Here is a 19,970-nt window from a genome sequence, read left to right as displayed (position 1 = left end):
TTCCTCTTTTGAAGTCAAATGTGACTGTGTTGGATTTCCTTGGCAATTTTCCATTTAAATATATATTAATTCTGATAGCATTGTGGTTACTGGTTCCAACTGGTTCCACAACATTTACATTTTATACTAGGTCCTGGGCAACACAATTTAGGTTTAAATCCAGGGTGGCCTCCCCCTCTGATCAATTCCATGACCAACTGTACAAAAAAGTGTGTGTGTGTGTATGTGTGTGCGTGTATAATAACATAACATTCAAAAAAGTATATAAATACAACATTCTAGTAATATAATAAAATAAACGTTTAAAGAAACTGTACTGCTGTCTATTCCATACTGAAACTAATAAGCTAAAGCTAAAGAAATGGCTAGAGAAACCCCAAGCAACTTATAAGGTTTCCCATGATGTGGGGAAGGAAGGGCAGAGCAGCTGAAGTAGCTCAGCAGTCTGTTTCTTGGATCAGGGCCTCATAAATCTGGGAACATTAGTAATCTCCAGTCTAGAGATGGTGAACAAATCCTATTAAGAGCTGAGAGATTAGTACGCTCACTCAGCTGGAGTTGACAGAAGAGGATTGATGTTTGCCATGATCCAGAATGAAATTAGGATAAAGTTGAGCCAAAGAGATATAAGCACATGTTAGCTATTTCAAATTGGGGAATCCATCAGAGTAGCTATTTTAAATAGAGAGAAGTCCAAACACATCTTTACCATAAAATGCATTTTAAACTACGCAAGACAAGCAAGCTACTGAAAGAACCAACAACTTGGGGCAGTGCATGCCTGTCAAGTTACTTCAAGAAGTATTCTTACAAAGTTCATCTGTAATTTACATTGCTTAAATTATTAATTGTCTTACTTAACTGTTAGTAGGCTGTCATGTATGGCATAATTTCCTATTGTCTTCAGATATATTACATTAAATCCTTGGGAAATATACACATATAACCCCTCTGCCTTTAGGTACAACATACTCAAACTTCCAGGGGAATAAGCATGTTTATTTATTAAAAAAAAATTAAAGGATGCTAGAAACAGGAAAAATGAAACATTCACAAAGTTTCCAGGAATTATGCAAACCCTGCATATTTCCAGATACTCACCTATAATTGTCACATTGTAGCTGAGAGACATGAAGAGAAAGCAAATTGTATCCCAGCTTTTCATGTTTGGACTTCGTTGCAGGGATCCCCACTTCTTGAAGATATGAGGAGAAACCCAGTCTTTAAAAAAAACAAAAAACAGTAATCGGAACGAAGAAGACAAAAACCAGTGGGGGAAAATATTTAGAAGCTGAGCAGGAGGAGGAGTAACAAAATAAAGTTACACAACTCTACAGAGAGAAATTTAGCTTGACTTTGCTGTAAATTAAACTAACAGCACAGGTCTCCAGTATAGTTCTGCTCTTTACATGAACTACCCCAAAACAAAAGAACTCACAGACAGGACAGAACTGCAACAGGAGAAGACGCAGAACTTTTGCTAAGTTCTATGGACGTGAGACAGCATCATCTAGTAGTGGAGGGGTTGCTTATATGACAATTACAACTTTCCTCCTCTAAATTAAGCAAAGAAAGCATGGTCTATGATCCGCCAACCAGGTTCTGTTGTGTTTCTTTGCCCACTTGAGTTCTCTATTCAGAAGTTGTGCATATTTCACTGTTAGCTGAGGCTGGGTTATGTCAAAGTAAGAGCTGTCACAGCAAGAAATTTCTCCAGGCCATAGAACACTGAAGGCCAAGTATCTTACAACTTAATATAAGTAAATAAATAAAGGATGTTGCTAAATTCCTTACTTTTAAAAGAAGTTAGAATCTACTCACTTGCTAGGCTGAAATCAGAAGCTGTTTACTGAAGAACAGGCAACCTGAACTGAATTGGAAAATGAAAGCCAGACACAAGAACAGTCTAAGGGTGGAGTCTTCTGTGAGAGAAATTCTGGGAATAGGGAAACGGCAGTGGAGCAGAATGGGAGTGTTTAACTTTGTTGCTTCTGGGGTTCAAAGACTGCTTTTCTCTGTGGCTCTGAGAATATTATCATCATCAATCATCATCGTCTTTTGTGGCTATTTGAATTAACCCCTACTGTTTTGCACTCATGACCATAAAGCCACTTATATGCAATTTCTATATGAGGCTTTCATTTCTACAGAGCATTTCTACATGAGGCTTTTATTGCACGCTCATGATTGCTCAATCACAGAAGTTAGCGGGTCCTTTACACAATGTTGTCACCCTCCAGGATGTCTCCCGTACTTCCCCCTTTTATTGCCACCTGTGATAGAAAATCCCACAAGTACCTCTCACCATTTGCCACCAAAATAACTTGAATAGTTAGTAGAGCAGATCCAGAAATTTACAGGTTATGTTCAGAATAATATTTATTTATAATGTTCCAGAGTCAGGAGATCCCTGAGCTTCACTATAATATGTGAGTGAGGTGTGTTTCACCTCCTGAATCTATTCTGTTGAGACCTAAGAAACTGACAGGTATACGAGAATTATTGGTGCCCCATGGTCTAGCCTGGAATTACATGATGTAGGAAACCGCCTGAAGCTAAGCAGGCCTCAACAGGGCATTGCTACATGGCAGAGTGCCTGAATTCCAGAGAAGGAAGGAAGGAAAGGCGTAAGTGTAATGAACAAACAACCCAGACTTTTTTTTGCAATTGTCTTTATATAAATTCAGTAGTGGCACCATCCTGAATTTTAGTTAATTTTCACAAAATAAACTCTCTTCTTTGCCACATTATACTTTATAAGTACACTTTAAACCTGGCAGCCTTCATGCAGTATGAAACTTGATCCTCGCAGCAAGATGAATCCTGTGCTCATTACCCCTTTTTGCTTGTTCTGCACTTCTGCACACGCTGACCTGCCTGTCCTCTTTCAGATTTTTATGTATGTTTTGCTCAGGGCTGGGGTCAAGCATAGACATGGTGGGGCCCCTGCTGACAACCTATGGAATAAATGGAGATCACCAGGGATCACTGCTTGTCCATTGTGCCAGCTTATCCCTCTGGCCCACACAATGGAAGAAGTGAAAAACGGTAGATGTCAGTTGCCTGCTACTTCACCAGGTCTCTGCCTGTCAAGGAAGCAAGTGGTAGTGCAACAGATTTGTCCTTGTCTTAAGGATTTTATACCAGATTTCTACAGAATGAACTACAAACTAATGATTGTTTACAACTGTGATTGTATAAATTCTCTAATAAATCCAGTCCTGAATTTTAGTTCATTTTGACAGCAAACTCACTCATCTGCCACACTATACTTTTAACCAGGCAGGCGTTTCCAGTTCCTCTAGAGAACAGTGGGTCCATTCCATGATTTAGTAACACAGTCATCTCCATTGTGAAATGAAGTGGAATTGGAGGCCTCGGATTCATTGCACAGACTTTATTGCTCCATGTTGGTGTATTGCTGCATTCTAGGATGCAGATTACTTTGAGAAAAATTAATGACTACTGAACTGTCAGAATATTTCCAGTGCTATAGTTCAATAACATCCAACTGACTGCAATGATGTGCGTTCGGAGGATCCGCTGCTCTTACTTTATTATGTTTTATTTGTTCATACCTTTAGCCCTTCCTTCTGATAAATCTTCAAAGTTCAAGAACAAATACTTTTTTAAAAAAAAGTAAATAACAAATAAAATCAAAATTAAAAACCCGTCATTTCAAAGCTAAACATTCTTTTAAAGACCTGGGAAAGGTGTTCACCTGGCGCCATAAATGTACCAGGCAAAGCCTGCTTGAGGAGAGCATTCCACATGTGGAGTGCCATCATTAAGGCCCTGCTCCCAGTAGCTACCCACTACACTTCTGTCAATAGGAACACCCAGAGAAGAGTCTCTGACAATGACCCTGGCTGTTAGAGCAGTACGACAATGGAATCAATTACCTAGGGAGGTTGTGGGCTCTCCCACACTAGAGGCCTTCAAGAGGCAGCTGCACAACCATCTGTCAGGAATGCTTTAAGGTGGACTCCTGCATTGAGCAGGGGGTTGGACTCAATGGCCTTGTAGGCCCCTTCCAATGCTACTATTCTATGATTCTATGTTGCGATTTGAAGCATTGAAGACCCATTCCCAGACACTAGACATTTTGTACTGTCCTTAGATTTTGAAATTTCAGCAGACATTGCCCACACACTGTCAAGCATATCTTTCACAACAATTAAGAATGAGAAATATGAAATTTGAGGCTTGCCTACCTGTCCTTCAAGATGTTTAGTGAGAAAGGATGTGTGTTTTCCAATACCCAAGTGATTCGAGATCCAGGAAATCCAGAATTATGAACATTAAGATATATCTAAAATGAAGAAACTGTGCATATCGCTTCACATTTTGTACTCACATTTTAATGATTCATTAATGATGAGCAGACATAAGCACATGTACATACATTTCCTAAGCTACTGTCTTGTGTACAGTTTTAAGTTGGTCAAAAGCTGTGAATAAAGCTACTACTGCACAAAGCACTCAGACAGGCATGCTTGCAAAGACATCTCCACGCAGGTAAGCCAAACCTCACACTAGAAGGCATGCAGTTTCCATAGGGCAAATCAAGACATCATGGGGCACACTGATGGACCCTTGGTCTCATTCAGCATGGCTCTTCTTGTGTTTTTAATGTTTTTGATCCTTTGGGAACCTTTTTAAAACATCCTTTGGAACAAGGGAATACAAGTGGATGAAAGACGCAGCTCTCTGAACAGTATTCTTGCAGCACAGAATGCTTGCGTGCTGCATGCCATGACTCCCAAGAAATTGTAGCTGAGTCAGTTATGCATGATGGTTTTACTTGGAAGTGGGTCACTAAAAGCAGTATCCAACGGTGTCATTCTGCAAACACAAATAGTACCAGCTAAATCTTTCCGTTGCGAAAGTGCTTCGACATTACGCTTGTGGAAATGTAAATTTAGTTGGATTCTCTTCCTGCACATAGTTCAGAATGACACAGTTGGATACTACCCTCTGATTATGGGTTCAAGTGCTTTTCCCGACACTTGATAACTCAATTGTCTGTGATCCCTCGGCTGAGGAGGCATAGGGTTCACCTACAGGAGTAGGCAGCAGATGACCCTCCCAATATTTTGGCCTATAACTCTCATCAGCCCTAGCAAGAATATCTAATAGTGATGGATGATGGGAGTTGTAAGCTATATTTTCTGAGGGCCACAGTTTGCCCACTCCCTGACCTATGACTACTTAGGAAGGTGTATGTAGCTCTATATGTAGGCAAGTTCTGTATTTAGTCTTCCTCCCTTGTAGATGGTTTAGGGTTGTCACATTGACTCCAGAATTAAGGTTGATGGTTTCTGGGTCCTTTCCATGGAGACCATAAAATATGCAAGTACACTGAGATCCGAATTCTATGTATGTCTATGCACATTAATGTACACATGGATGCTTTCGTAATTTACATGAAAAGCCATGTCCCTTGCACTGACATGAATGAGGAAGCCCCATGTGTGCAAGAGAGATAACATGTCGAAGCATGCTCAATTGGGTCAGGATGCCACCGTGGCCATGAGTGGTATGAACTCTACAATAGAATTGCTGCAAATGTAAGCCTAAGGGAAAGATTAGACCTATAAACTCAATAAATTAGGCAAATTCAATAAGCTTGCATATACTTACTTAATTTGCAACCATTCATTCTAGTTTTGCTATTCAGAGGAGAGAGACAAGGCAGCCAGACAGAGCACTGAAGACTATTGGAATTCTCACTCAGCCCCCTTCTGGATGCTGACATTTCAACCTGCATTTTTAAGCTTATTTTCCAACCACAATGGCCTAATCAACACCAAGCAGGATATAGAACTATGGAAGAGGCATGAAAGCGGTCTATGGGATGTGTCAACAGGCCCCAACGGTTGTCAGTGCACTTCAGTCCTGCTTTAAAGCAGTACTGTGGCTCCTGCCTTTTGTATACTGCTTTCATAGTGCAATATCTTGCTTGGTGTAGATTAGGCCAATGTCTAAAAACTTCCCTTTTAACACCCAAATGAACACAAAAGCTGATATTCTTAGAATGCTGAATTTTGCCTAAGAAATTCACACCAGCACAGAGAACGCCCACAACCATGAGCCTTTTTCAGGTGTTTTTTCCTCACATTATGACTACGTAAGGTGGAGAACGCAGCTATGGTCATAGTTCCCCCATGACACACACTTACACACACTTTGGGCCAAAGGTCTGAAGAAAACACCTGTCTCTACATGCACAGGCTCCTGAACGACATTGAAACCAGAGCAGGGTTCCCTCTTCCAATCGTCCCTCTCTCCAAATGCCTAGATGGGGGCAAGGGCACAATGCACAGATGGGGCCACCAAACCAGCCCCCTTTTCAAACAATTATAATGCCTGAAAAGGGATCTTGGTATTCCACCTTTTCTTTAAATATGCTGTGCTCGTAGCTCACTGTAGAATGAACATCTCCAGATTCCATGTGCCTAGACTAGACTGGCGAATCTCCATAATCAAAGAAGCCCATCTAGCTACTCAAGTAGAATGGTAATATTTTATGTAGCTTCCAAATCATGCGATGTACTGGTTCCTCTCTATTCGGCCCTGGTTAGGCCTCATCTTGAGTGTTGCGTCCAGTTATGGGCAGTACACTTCAAGAAGGATGCAGACAAGCTGGAGTGTGTTCAGAGGAGGGCAACGAGGATGATCAGGGGTCTGGAAACAAAACCCTATGAATAGAGACTGAAAGAACTGGGCATGTTTAGCCTGGAGAAGAGAAGATTGGGGGAGACATGATAGCACTCTTCAAATAATTGAAAGGTTGACACACAGAGGAGGGCCAGGATCTCTTCTCGATCCTCCCAGAGTGCAGGACACGGAATAATGGGCTCAAGTTACAGGAAGCCAGATTTTGGCTGGACATAAGGAAAAAATTCCTGACTGTTAGAGCAGTACGACCATGGAACCAGTTACCTAGGGAGGTTGTGGGCTCTCCCACATTAGATGCTTTCAAGAGGCAGCTGGACAGCCATCTGTCAGGGATGCTTTAAGGGGGATTCCTGTATTGAGCAGGGGATTGGACTCGATGGCTTTATAGGCCCCTTCCAACTCTACTATTCTATATTTAGGAAATATAGGACTTATCCTATGTTGCTATTTTAATTAAAAACAGCAATCGTATTGTAATGGCAATGGTCGCAGCAATAAATTGACAACAAAAGAGCTTTTCCAACACACCCTGCTTGTATCTGTATTTTTACACCCATTCAGACTTTTGGGATCTTGAGCGCCCAGCACTACTGCAAACGGACTGAACGTCAGACGCCTTCCTCTCAAGTGTAGAATAATGAACCGAGGGCTTGTTGCAACTGGCAGATGAATGAGCTCTATGGTGGCACCCGTCCTGGGATCTGAAAGTCAAGACCCCTTTTAGAGAGCCTTGCTGCTGCTCAGGTCGTGACTGCTCGTAGGACGTCTCTGGCGGTTCATGTCCAAAGAAAGGCGCTCCCTTGCCATCTTGACTGGTAGCTGCAATGCATAACTTATTGCTGTTACTGTTGAGGTTAGAGTTTATCGCTTGCTGCGGGGTCAACATTGGTTGAAAAGAGCAGCCTTCCTTAACCTCACAGCTGAGCAAACAGTTGCCACAGTCATCAGGGATGGAGATGCTGCCGTGTCTGAGCAAATCTTTGTTTGGCTTGACACATTGATGTGGGCCAGCACTGCATTTCTCCTCAGCCGTGAACCTTTCCAACAGGAGCTTATTTCTGCGATTTCTTACAGCATTGGTTCGAAAGGCAAAGACAAGGTCAACGAGGCTAAGGAGAAAGGAGAAGCCGCTGAGTCCCCAGATGAAAAGCATCATAATGGATTTCTCAGTGGGCCTGGAGATGTAGCAATCAACAAAACTGGTACAAGGCAGCTGATTACAGGAGAAACGTCTTGGAACAAAGAATCCAAAGAGATAATAATGGCCAGCTCCAAAACCGGCCTCTATCAATATTCTCAGAAGAAGGTGAACGGTATACGCCCCTGAAAAATCAGGAATATCCATTTCGTTTGCTCTGCAGGTGATTCTGCTCCTTGATGCACCTTTGGGAGTTTTCTTTGTGACTTTGTGGCCTGACAAAGGTTTGATCTCTTTGTATCGATGGTCCGGAGAGGAATATGCCTTCACAACCTGCCTGACCACGTTGTGCAACACACAGACACCAAACACGGCGTAAGGGAGGAGAACAGACACAGTCTGAATGAGCCAGAACCGAAAGTGGGACACCGGAGAAAAAATGTCATAGCACACATTGGAGCATCCTGGTTGTAAGGTGTTGCAGATGAAGCGTTCCTGCTCATCTTGGTAGAGAGGGTAGGCAGCTAAGAATATCACCATCAATCTCAGCAGGATCACAACAGTTAACCAAATCTTCCCTGGAAAGGAAGAACAAGGGTGGAGCCGTCATCAATAAAAGGAGTAACACCATATCATAAAAACCCGGCATTTTTACAAGAATGGTTGGTCACTAAAGTTTAGCATGAACTGCATTTTAATCCAAAGTCTGGTGAGCCGCCAGCATCAGCTTCCCACGCAGCAGCCAAGATGAAGCCGAAGGGCCCTTCACTACTTGTACCACAACAGAAGGCTTTGGTAGAGATTGTCCCTTGCATGCCTTAATTGATCATTCCCCCTTCCTGTGTTTTCCCTTGCATATGGCAGCAAATAGCTGCGATGCGTAATAAAGGCGAGTGTGCTCAAAAAGGCCCTGTTGCTGTTCACACGGAAGAGTTGTCCCTTGAGTCTTGGTTCATGCAAGGAAGTGGCCGAGATATTTACTGACTTCATTTCTGCCTCAGCTTTTCTACCAGGAAATGATGGCTTCTCAAGGGAGAATATAATAGGGAGCTAATAATAAAAGGGAGCTAATAATAAAAGTTAAAATTTAAGATAAAAATGTAATTAAAGCAACCATAAAACAAAGATATTGGGTAGTCCTGAATGTTATTCCTATGTAGGGCAGACCCATTGAAATGAATGAGACCAATGTTAATCACAATTAACTCAACCCCCATTCATTTCAATGGTTCTACTCTATGTAGGACTAATACTGGATACTACCGAGTAGAAACACTACCAACAGCCCAACCATAAGAGAATAAAAAGAGAACCCAACACAGCTTATATGGCAAATGCCTGCTTGAATAAAAATATCTTTGCCTGCCAACAGAATGGGATCCAACCTAGCCTAGCCTTCCTTTGCAGGGAATTCTAATGCCTGGAAGAAGCCATCTAGAAGGCCCTCTCTCACATCCCCATCAAATGAACTACTAATGGCAGCAGGGCCAAGAGAAGGGGGCTGAGGACCTTGAGACTTGGAGTTATTCTGGGCCCCAGATGAGAACCCCTTGTGGGCTGGTAGTTGTTGATCCTTAAATACATTAATGCACTAAACACACCAGTGATACGACACTGCATCATGGTTTAGGTCCAGGCTACTTGCGGGATCGCCTTCTCTCGAACAATCCTCTGGGAAGAATTTACCTCAGTCAGTGAAAACTAGGCTGACAACCATTACCTAGAGGACCTTCTCTTCTGCCGCTCCCAGACTGTGGAATGGCCTGCCGGGAGAAATTTGCCAACTACAGTCTTTCTGAATTTAAAAAAGCTATAAAGACTGGTCTCTTCCAGCAGGCCTACCCAGTTGAATTTTAAGTTGTCCGGCTGTTACTTTAATAATTTATTAGTTTTATATGTTTTTAATTAGTTTTATGTATTTTATAGTATTTTTGTATTTGATGTTGTTCTCCACCTCGATCCAGAGGGAGAGGCGGGTAATAAATAAATTTATCATCATCATCATCACCATCACCATCTAATTATAATGGTTATGGCACATGATGGTCCGGAATTCGTAGGTGAGCAGTATGCCTTTTGGCAGACAATAGTCTAAATGTGAAAGGCATACTGTCCATTCCGAATCTGCAATTCCGTACTGGGCATGCATATATCCAACCTACGCAGGAGAAAAAATGTTGCTGCACCAAGTTGAAATCAGCCTGAAAGAGGAAGTACAGAATTAATTCTTGATTCTTTTGCTCCCATAGGTCCGCTGCCCAAAGCTGGTGTGGTGGAAATAGTTGCAATTGTTTATCGCCATGCAAAAGGATTGCATTATGGGGAGGGGGCATAGCTCAGTGGTTGAGCACCTGCTTTGCATGCAGAAGGGCCCAGGTTCAATCCCCGTCATCTCCAGGTAGGGCTGGGGAAAGACTCCTGTCTGAAACCGTGGAAAGCTGCTACCAGACGGTGACGGCAATACTGAGCTAGATAGACCAAGGAGCTAGATAGACCACCGTATGGAGGCTAGATAGACCGCAGTAGGGCAGCTTCCTGTGTTCCTATGACTCTCCCCCTCCCCAGCCCATACACAACATTGTCTTAAAAGTGCCACATAAGGAAGGAAGCAGTTGAACAAAGCAAATCACATCCTTTGGCTCTGGTCAACGAGCAGAGTGCATTCAAGATATTTAGAAATCGTAAGCTTTAAAAACATTTACTTTCCAATTACTGGAAATATATATGTAACTGTGTGTCAAAACACTTTAATTCTGAACATGTGGACGAAGTTGTTAGATAGAATACCAAAGTCAGAACTTTATCTCCTTCATAAGCACATTCAGATATTTAGACTACAATCCTATTTCATGTTTAGACAGAAAAAAGCCCTGCAACTCCCAGCATGGCTGGAGCATGGTGGGAATTGTAGAACGTTTTTTCAGTTTAAACGTGGGCAGGATCTACGCTACTGCTTTATAGTGGTATTAAAGTGTTGGGGTCCATGACACATACCATATACCACTTCCAAAGTGTTATATCCTGCTTGGTGTAGATCTGGCCATGCATTAGATTGTGTCTTTAATGTTGCAGTGTGTGGAGTAGTCCTGTTATGGGTGCCAGCCAGCTGGTCATGCCCTTATTCCCTTCCCAATTTTCCATTCCCACCCCCCTCCATCAATCAGCCAGCATTCCAGTCTTTGCCTTATTGGGGGGCAGGGAGAAGAGATTTTTTTGGTACTTCAACACATCTTCAAATCTCCCAAAGACTTCCAATACCTCTCTCTAATGCAGGATTAGTGTCATTCCAGTTACATAAGGGTCTACACTCAAGAATGAATTTGCTATTAGTATAAAGGCTTTGGGAGGTTTTTCATAACATTTGTATGAATTTGAAAGAAGCAAAACACACACACACACACACACACACACACCTATGTACACAGGCACATACACTAAGACTTGGAAGTTCTGCACAAACCTAAAAAGATGTTAATCTGGCCCAACTCTGCACCACTACAGAGAAGTACAGATGGGGATAAGGCAAACATTTTTGTAACTGTTCTTGGTATTACTCTAATTCTTAACTATCTTGGTTTGCTACTTTGAGAGTCCCATTTACTGGTGCAGGGTAACACACACACACACACACACACACACACCAAAAAGGGTAATCTCTAAACTCTTAATAGATTCAGAAATCATAGAGCTTGCTCACTATCTCTACAGTGATTACTAATGTTCCCAAACCAATGAGCCTTAATTTTATTCATTCATTCTATGTATATATAATTTCATTATTCCTCATTCTGGGCAGCTTTTCAATATTTTTTCCCAATATTTTCTGCGCTCTCTATTTAGGGTGTCGTGTTTTCTGTTTGCTCAATTTCTTCCTATGCCTTCAGTAAGTGAGGATTCCAGCGACCAAGTTCAGACATGGAATGTTGGGATCTGTTTGGCTTTCTAATGATTGCTCTCAGCTACAATATAACACACACATTATATATATATAAAATGAATACAAATAAGGATCACAGGTTTGGGAACATTAATAAATCTTCACTCTAGAGATGATGAGCAAGCTTTATGGCTCCTGAATCTATTAAGAGCTTAGATATTACCTTATTTAGTACACTTATTTAGCCCAAGTTACTGCACTCAGTGTAACATCCACAATAACTACTCCCACAGAACTGGATTTGACAGAAGGGGATTGGAATTAGGAATGTTTTTGGAACAGTACAAAAATTCGGGTGAAATCAAGCTGAAGAAGGTTAATTAAGAAATTCTTTCTTTTTTTTTTCTTTGACCCATTGTAAAAAATTCTCCCTCTTCCCTCCCCATCCACTTTTCCTTGTGTGTCATGTCTTTTTTTAGAATGTAAGCCTGAGGGTAGGGACTGTTCTCTTTATTGATACATTGTAAGCCGCTCCGAGAGCCTTTTGGCTGAGGTGCAGGATAAAAATACTCTAAATAAATAAATAAATAAATAATCACGTGTCAGAATCTTGATCTTAAACAGGGAAAATCCAAGTTCATTGGTACCATAAAGATGCATTTTTAAAGTGTGCTGGATGAGCAAACATTTTAACGAACTCACAACTAGGGTCAGCAAATGCTCATCAAGTTACTTCAAGAAGAATCCTTAACATTTTCATCTGTAACTAGCACTCTTTAAGTTCATGTTACAATATGTATAGCTTAATACATTCATACCCTTATATTCACTATCTTCTTCTTATGAACTACATTAAACACCTGAGGGAACAGCCGTACACAAAAATCATCCAAAACCCAACAATAACCAAGCTTCAATATCAACCACCTTGTTCATTTACAAGAAAACATTCTTAAAGTAGTAGTTATTGAAAATAGCCAAAAACACTAGGATGCAATTTCCAGGAAAGAAGCCAGATTTGAACAATAAGATGCATATTTCTAGATACTCACCTATGATAGTTACATTGTAGCTGAGAGCAATGATTAAAAAGCCAAGAGAATCCCAACATTCCATGTTTGAACTCAGTTGCTGGAATCCCCACTTATTGTAGGCATAAGAAGAAATTGAGCGTTTTCAAAAAAGAAAAAAGAAATCGCAGCGATCTAAAAAGAGACTACAAAAAAACTGCAAAAAATATTGAAAAGTTGCCCAGGATGAGGAATAATGAAATTCGGGTACACAATGTGGCAGAGAGGAATGAAACTTCCTTCAGAAGAACAGCTCAATGCAAGAGCTTCACAATCCGATTCATTGCTCTCACCTCTTCCCCGACAACTGCAAGAAGACAAAAAGCAACAGGAATTATCTCTGCCATTGTTGGCTATTCTTACCCTCCCGGGGCATTCCAGCCTGCTGAAATTGCTGGGATAGCTCAGTGGTGAAAGAGAAATTGAACGGTAGAAGAAATAATAGAAGCGGCTTTGTTTTCCCAAGTGATAAAAATGGATAACTGAGGAAAGAGGATACAGAAACACCGAGTTCCATGTCTTCCAATGGTATTTTCTCCACAGCAGCCTTATCTGTAACGCTCCTTGAAACAGATATAAAAGTCAGCTCCCAGAAGCCAGTCACACTCTTAGCATCACCAAGAAACAGAATTCAGCATTATCTCCACATGTTCTTCTTTCCTCTCTTCTGGGTAAGTGAATAGCTACTATTCTTCACTTTGAGCCAAAGTAAAGCCCTAAACTGGGGTTAATGAAACCTGCCCATCAACTCCAACCGTAGATCCTTACAATATATGAGACATTCCTACATACCCAGTCCACTATCATATTGATATGTGCAAGGGTGTGTGTAAGTGTGTGTGTATATATGTGTGTGAGAGAGAGAGTTCTCCTCTGCAGTTCCCCCCTTTTGATCAGTGGTCTTCAATTGGTGGGTCATGATCCAAAAGTGTGTCACAAGGTTAGTCCTTGTTGCCACCATGTTGGGCAATTGTGAAACTGAGACCCATGTTACAGGTTGGGAGTCTGAGGTGGGTCTCGGGTCTGCACCAGTTGAAGACCACTGCTTTAGATGGTCCACTCTCAGAAATGTATGGAGTACAAGGGATGGATAACTTCTGAAAGATAAGGTGATTCTGTCAAGGCTCTAGTCTCACTGTGATTCTGTCAAGGCTCTAGTCTCACTATGGGCCATCAACAATTCTGCCTTAGTGTCTTTTTCCAGTCTAGGAGATTCCACATTACTCATTGTATTCTGGGAAGCAGCAGGCAACAGGCTGGAGAACAGCTAGAGTGCAAATGGCAAAATACTCAAGTGTGAGGACAATTGAACATGTGCTAGAGCACGTCATGCTAAGAGCAGGCCTCAGACTGTCTTAGACTGCATCACGAACCTTTCCAGCTTCTAGCCACCAGACTAGTTTTTTCTTGAGAAGAGATTGTCTGGGAGTTGGTTTTAAACTAATAGTAACATATATTACATCTCTCTCCTTTCCTTCCTAAGCCTCCCATACAAGTTGTTTCCTACAATCACTGTTCATTTGTGTGGCTCAGGAGTTAAGAACATTTTACCAGTTCAACATACACCATGTCTCTAGGGAGCGCTCATGGCTCACGATGCTAAGCAGGGCCAAACGCCAGGCATTAACACCTGGTGAATTTGTTTTCCGGTGATTGTGGATCATGTAAGTAACAGGATAAGTTGCAGTTGCCTGTGTCTGTTGGGCTCTACTTATAGTTGGAAGTCTGCTATTTGCTCTGGGATTGTTGAACCTGCCTGGTTAGCCATCAGGTTAGGTTGAAACACAGGTAGAAGTATTACAGAAGTCATCTAGGTATTCTTTAGATGTTTTGGACTGCAACACCCATCAGTCCCAGTCAGCCTGATTGTTACAGCAGTACGACAATGGAACCAGTTACCTAGGGAGGTTGTGGGCTCTCCCACACTCAAGGCATTCAAGAAGCAGCTGGACAACCATCTGTCAGGTATGTTTTGAGGTGGATTCCTGCATTGAGCAGGGGGTTGGACTTGATGGCCTTATAGGACCCTTCCAACTCTACTATTCTATGATTCTATGGAGAGGGATTATGGGAGTTGTAGTCCAAAACATCTGGAGAGCACCAGGTTGCCTACTGGTGCCCTAAGTAGTCTCTCCTTCAGTCCTTTATCATTGGTGCTGAACAAAAGTTTGCCTCTCATCATGTCATCCTACGGATTTTCAGACTCACTGTTCCTTTTCCCCTCAATTCTGTGACATATGAGACACTTTGCTCCTCCCCTATTTGTGGGTAGCCCAGAAATTATAATACTCAGATATAACTTTTCTTTTGGGATTGCAGAGGGACGTGGAGTCATCACTCTTTCTTGAGTAGGACCATCCTTAGTTTGTTGTAAACTTGTATTTTATATTTCCAGAGCTGCTTCTCCAACGTTTAATAGAAGGGAAACTTGAAAGGCCTCTGACATTTTAACTCTTCCGGGAATTGTCACAAAGAGCTGAAAGCACCATTCCTATCTCAACCAGTTTTCAGCAAATTTTCTTACTAGAAACAAGGGTGGGGATTATGGATCATCCTTTGCACAGCTACTTTCCAGTACTCACTGTGAGTCATGTGCTTCCAGATGCAGCATTCAAGAATCTTTGGCCACTTCTGACACCATTCCCTTGAAATCAGGAAACTGTCGTTGAGGCCGGATGGTCGATCAATAGCTATTCATTCATTGGCATATAACAATGGCCTAAGCCATTTTAAAACTGCACTGAGCTCCCTCCCAGCTTCTGGTCAGGTTCCTAGTTTCCTCTTGCTACAGGCCCTCTGAGAGTTGGTCTTAAAACAATAGTTAAATTTACTACATTGAGTGTGTAAACTGGCCCTAGTTTATTAATGAAAAAGCTCAATATACATCTTGTCCTGCTTACTTTCTTAAGTCATTCAACCTCAGACTCTGAAACACATAAATTTCAATGTGGAGGCAAATGTTGGTTGACCTACCGCTGTTATCACAATGCATCGAGATAGAGCAACAGAGGTGTGACATATGAACCCAAAATTTCCAAAGGAGACCACTGAGAACTAAATTGAACACTCAGCAAAATGTGGTGGTGTATTATTGTTGACTGTACTATTTCAGATTGCACATTTCCCCCTATAGCTGGAGTGGGCAACTTGCGGCCCTCCCGAAGTTTTAGCCTACAACTCCCATCATCCCTCACTACTGGTTATTCTGGTTAGAGCTGATGGGAGTTGTAGGCCAAAATATCCAGAGGGCCACAATTTGCCTAGTGCTACGACATCCAGACAATTTCCATTTCAAGGAGAATTGAAGCCTTAGAGCACATTTCTATACATGGCTATTCAGAAATATGTCCTATTGGGCTCAGTTGGATTTCTCCCCAGGTAAGTTTGCAACCTAGTTTTCTATCCTTCTGGGGAGGTGGGAAAGAACCATAAATATTGATCAAATGTGAAGATCTTCCAGCCAGTACATGTCATGGTAACTATCCATATCTTGATATATCTTCGACGCTTAGAAAACTTTACTCTTTGGGGTTTTTTGCTGCAGTGAACTTATGTAATTTCCATCAGAATTAAAGTTATAAGAGAGATATACTACCTCAACTTAGTTCATAATATTTCACTAGGCAGTAAGTAGATGAGGACTGCTGAACACATGATTGACTGAAGCATTCACAAAACGTTCATTATTTTGGCACTGGTATATTAGTTAACAGGTTTTAAAAAGCACAGGGGAAACTGCGGAGTTAAAATAAGAATCCTTTACACATTCTTAAGTTTCTCTGCTGGCTGTGTTAAAAGACAAAGCTCAAAACTGTTTATTCACAGTTACTGAATGAAGAGTCTGTTTAGTGTGTTTTTCAGCCATTGGAGACAGAGAGATAGTAGCAAGATGGCCACTGAATGCTGGAAGGGAAGCAGAGATTGCTGAATAGAAGCTAACATTTCAACTAGGGCAGAGAGATGATAATGGAGGGATGTGAGTTATGAAACAGGTTTGCTTACCTATAAACTTTGATAGACCTTTGAGTGGAATTGTGTTCAGACACACATATGGATTTGTGTGCTTGTGGACCATAGAAACAGCCAAAGTTTCAAGAGGTATTTTTATCCCTTTCCTAGTATGCAGGCTCCAAGGAGGTGGCAAGTGCCTTTCTACTTAATTCTTCTTTTCTGACTACCAGACAAAACCACATCCAGGACTACATTAAAAAAAAAAACACATCCAGGATATGAAAACTCAAAAGGCAGAGTAATCAGGGAATTCCTTGCTGGCATCTCATCAAATGTTATCCATCTTCCAGTGACGATAATCGGATACAGCATTCTAAATGGTGTCCAAAATCAGTGTTCAAATTTGGCTGATTTTCAGGTACTGTTTTTCTAGCCTTATTGCTATAATGGTGACATCTCCAATGTGGAGAGAAGGATAGGATACTGTGCTACTGCATCGTCATTCCACTCTAATTGTTACTGGTTTGCATAATTTATTCCTGTTTTGCTAGTCATGGAAAGGGCCATGGAACCCTATAGGGTACTGAAGCTCTGCCTTTGACCACTGGGAGTTTTATTCCGCCACTCTCTGCCTTCTGAGATTTCAGCAGGCTTACCCAAAACATTTGTAAGTATATCTTCACAGCCATACAAACAAAACCCTTACATGCTATGCCTTTTTCCTGCATTTTCTCAATGACCTGGTTTGCACATAATGCTAATCTATAGTTTATTTAACCCATGCTTAACTCTACCCAGAGTTTGTCAGGCACAGAATGGGGCGGGGGGGGGAACCCTTTTTCAATCTCTTGGTTGTTTCCCTCCTCCTTTGCCCACTCCCTCCATGTATCCCAAATGTTGTAGTACTTGCATGTAGAGCTGCTGGATTTTTTTAACCACTCTTGCACACCACTTCTGGTTTAAACAACTCAGATTTCATAACCCAAGAAAAAACCATTTCAGGGCTGTTCATGACTACCAAACCATAGTTTGTTAGCACAGCTGCATTCACATCATGACAACCCAGAACTCCACAACTCATAGATTAAATAAATCACAGGTTAGCGTTATGTGTGAACCAGGTCCTTATTTTGTCATTCACAGAAACAAAAGCACAGATAAGGATTGGCTGCTACATTAGCACGTGCTCAAGCTCAAAGAGCAGCTTGTAACCTAGCGATGCTTAATTAGGCTTCTTTGCAAAACCAGTTCTTTTAAAATCAAGTTTGGGTTCAAGCTCAAGCTTTGAACTTACAGTGGTGAGCTACCCTGAAAACACATGAGAAAGGCAGGTTGCTTACCTGTAACTGTAGTACTTCAAGTGGTCATCTGTGCATTTGCACATACGGGCTCTGCGCCTGTGTGGAGCCTCGATTCACGAAACTTCTCTAGCTGAGGAAAACGTTTTTGGCAGGAAATACACACACACACACACACACACACACACACACACCAGTGTTACTGTGCATGTCTTAGTGCATTCCCACCTGTCTCCTCAGTTCCTTGAGTCCAACTTGCTTGCTTCACAATCAAGGGGAATGTCGCACTTCAGTATCGACCTCAATAGTGACATCTACACCAAAGTGGGTAGGTTGTGTGAATGCACCAATGACCACTCAAAGAACTAGTTACAGGTAAGTAACCTGCCTTTGTTCCTCATGGTCTCTGTGCATCGCACATATGGGTGATTTAACAAGCTGAATTACCGGAGGGTAGGTGCAATATGATGTCCTATTGAAGGATTAATGATAGAACCACACAACCAAAACTGCAGTCCTTTCAGGCTCAAGATGAACATCGAGATGAAGGTTGATGGTTTTGACCATGTTGCAGCCTTGCACAACTCCGGTTTTGACACTCCCCACCTGAAGGCAGTCAAGATGGAAATACTCCACATTGAATAGCCCTAACAGGCCCTGCCAGTTTAAACCCTGCAGGTTCATAAGACAGCTTGATGGTATGTACAATCCAAGAGGCGAATGATTGAGATGTCACCTGCAACCCCTTCTCAGGATTTCCATAACATACAAAAAGCCATTGTAACTTTCGGAACAACTCTGTGCTGGCTTTATAGAAGGCAAGTGCTAGATGAACGTCCAAACACTATTTCCAACTGAGAAGAAGGTTGGCAGCAATATATCCTGATTCAGATGAAAATCCGATGACACCTTTAGCAGAAAAGAGGAGTGAAATGACTACCTTATCCCTATGAAAAAAAAAGATAAAGTGGATCAATTCGAAGTACACACAGTTCAATCAAAACTGTCACTTCCAGGAAAGGAGCTGAAGGTGAGTTCTGGTCAGGGATGTAAATGGTTTAGAAATTAACATTTTTGATAACAACAGATAAACCCCACTGTGGAACTGGGGTGCTAACTGGTGGAGCAAGTATCTTAAGCCCTCTAAGAACTGACGCATAACAGGGTGAGTGAACACGGAAAAACCTTGAATCGTCAGATGGTGGGCAGAAATAGGTGCCAGGTAGACTCTAACTGATAGAAGCTTAAGTCCTTTACTGAAAAGTGAAGGAAGGAAGGTAATATACCACCTAACGAATCAAAGTGAGGATCAGAATAATTCGATTTCATAAATTTCCCAATCTATCGTATGTCTTCGTTGTGGCTGGCTTAGGCACCACCTGCAACACTACCTAGACTTCGCAAGAAGATTGAATTACTCTGGACCAATTCTCCAAGCAGTGAGTCTGAGTGTGTCAAGATCTGGGTGTCAAATGCAACCGTGATCCTTGGTCAGCAGTGTCGGTATCGATGGTAGTCATACAGATTCTTTTATCGCTAATTTGAAGAGTGGGGCAAACCAGGCATGTTGTGAACCTGTTGGCACAATATTGATGGTGCAAACTAATAATGCAGGAAGTGGCTCCCAAGTAACAGTCCAATCAAAATACATCTCTTGATCTTGAAGAGAATGCCAATTGCCATATGGATAAGGCATGCGTGGAGGAAAAGTCCAGCTGGAGGACCCATCCCATTCACATATATGATGTGCGCGTCTCGTTCATAATATTTATGTCGCTGTATCCTTGACCACTCAGAGCAGAGTCTGGAGAAAATTCTCAGAATTGACAGACTACCTGTACTGGTAGTGGCTGTATTGAAGAATACGCTGGAGAGTTGCCAGTCACCCTCAGTGGCAAGAGGTCCTTAATCTCTCCCTCCAATGTCAAAGCTATAAGGGTCAGCCAGGCATCAAT

The 19,970-nt window shown here is 41.8% G+C and overlaps 1 protein-coding gene across 1 annotated transcript; it reads right to left on the bottom strand.

The window, feature by feature from the left end:
- Positions 1-7,228: 7,228 nt before the first annotated feature.
- On the bottom strand, positions 7,229-12,812 carry GJD4 (gap junction protein delta 4). Its single transcript, XM_063147606.1, has 2 exons — positions 12,749-12,812; positions 7,229-8,397 (listed from the first exon to the last, which is right to left on the bottom strand). The coding sequence occupies exons 1-2, from the start codon at positions 12,810-12,812 to the stop codon at positions 7,229-7,231; spliced, it is 1,233 nt and encodes a 410-aa protein (XP_063003676.1).
- Positions 12,813-19,970: the final 7,158 nt, after the last annotated feature.

This window comes from Elgaria multicarinata, chromosome 1 (assembly GCF_023053635.1).
Source record: "Elgaria multicarinata webbii isolate HBS135686 ecotype San Diego chromosome 1, rElgMul1.1.pri, whole genome shotgun sequence".
Taxonomy (NCBI): Eukaryota; Metazoa; Chordata; class Lepidosauria; order Squamata; family Anguidae; genus Elgaria; species Elgaria multicarinata.
Note: the sequence above shows the minus strand (reverse complement) of the source record. Positions and strands in the feature narration are given on the sequence as shown.

What these genes read in the sequence shown, in the direction of transcription:
- GJD4 (XM_063147606.1), bottom strand. Translation starts at nt 12,812, where the DNA reads ATGGAATGTTGGGATTCTCTTGGCTTTTTAATCATTGCTCTCAGCTAC. An exon ending in CTACAATGTAACTATCATAG is followed by an intron (nt 8,398 to 12,748) that starts GTGAGTATCTAG and finishes CTTCCTTTCCAG; the next exon opens with GGAAGATTTGGTTAACTGTT.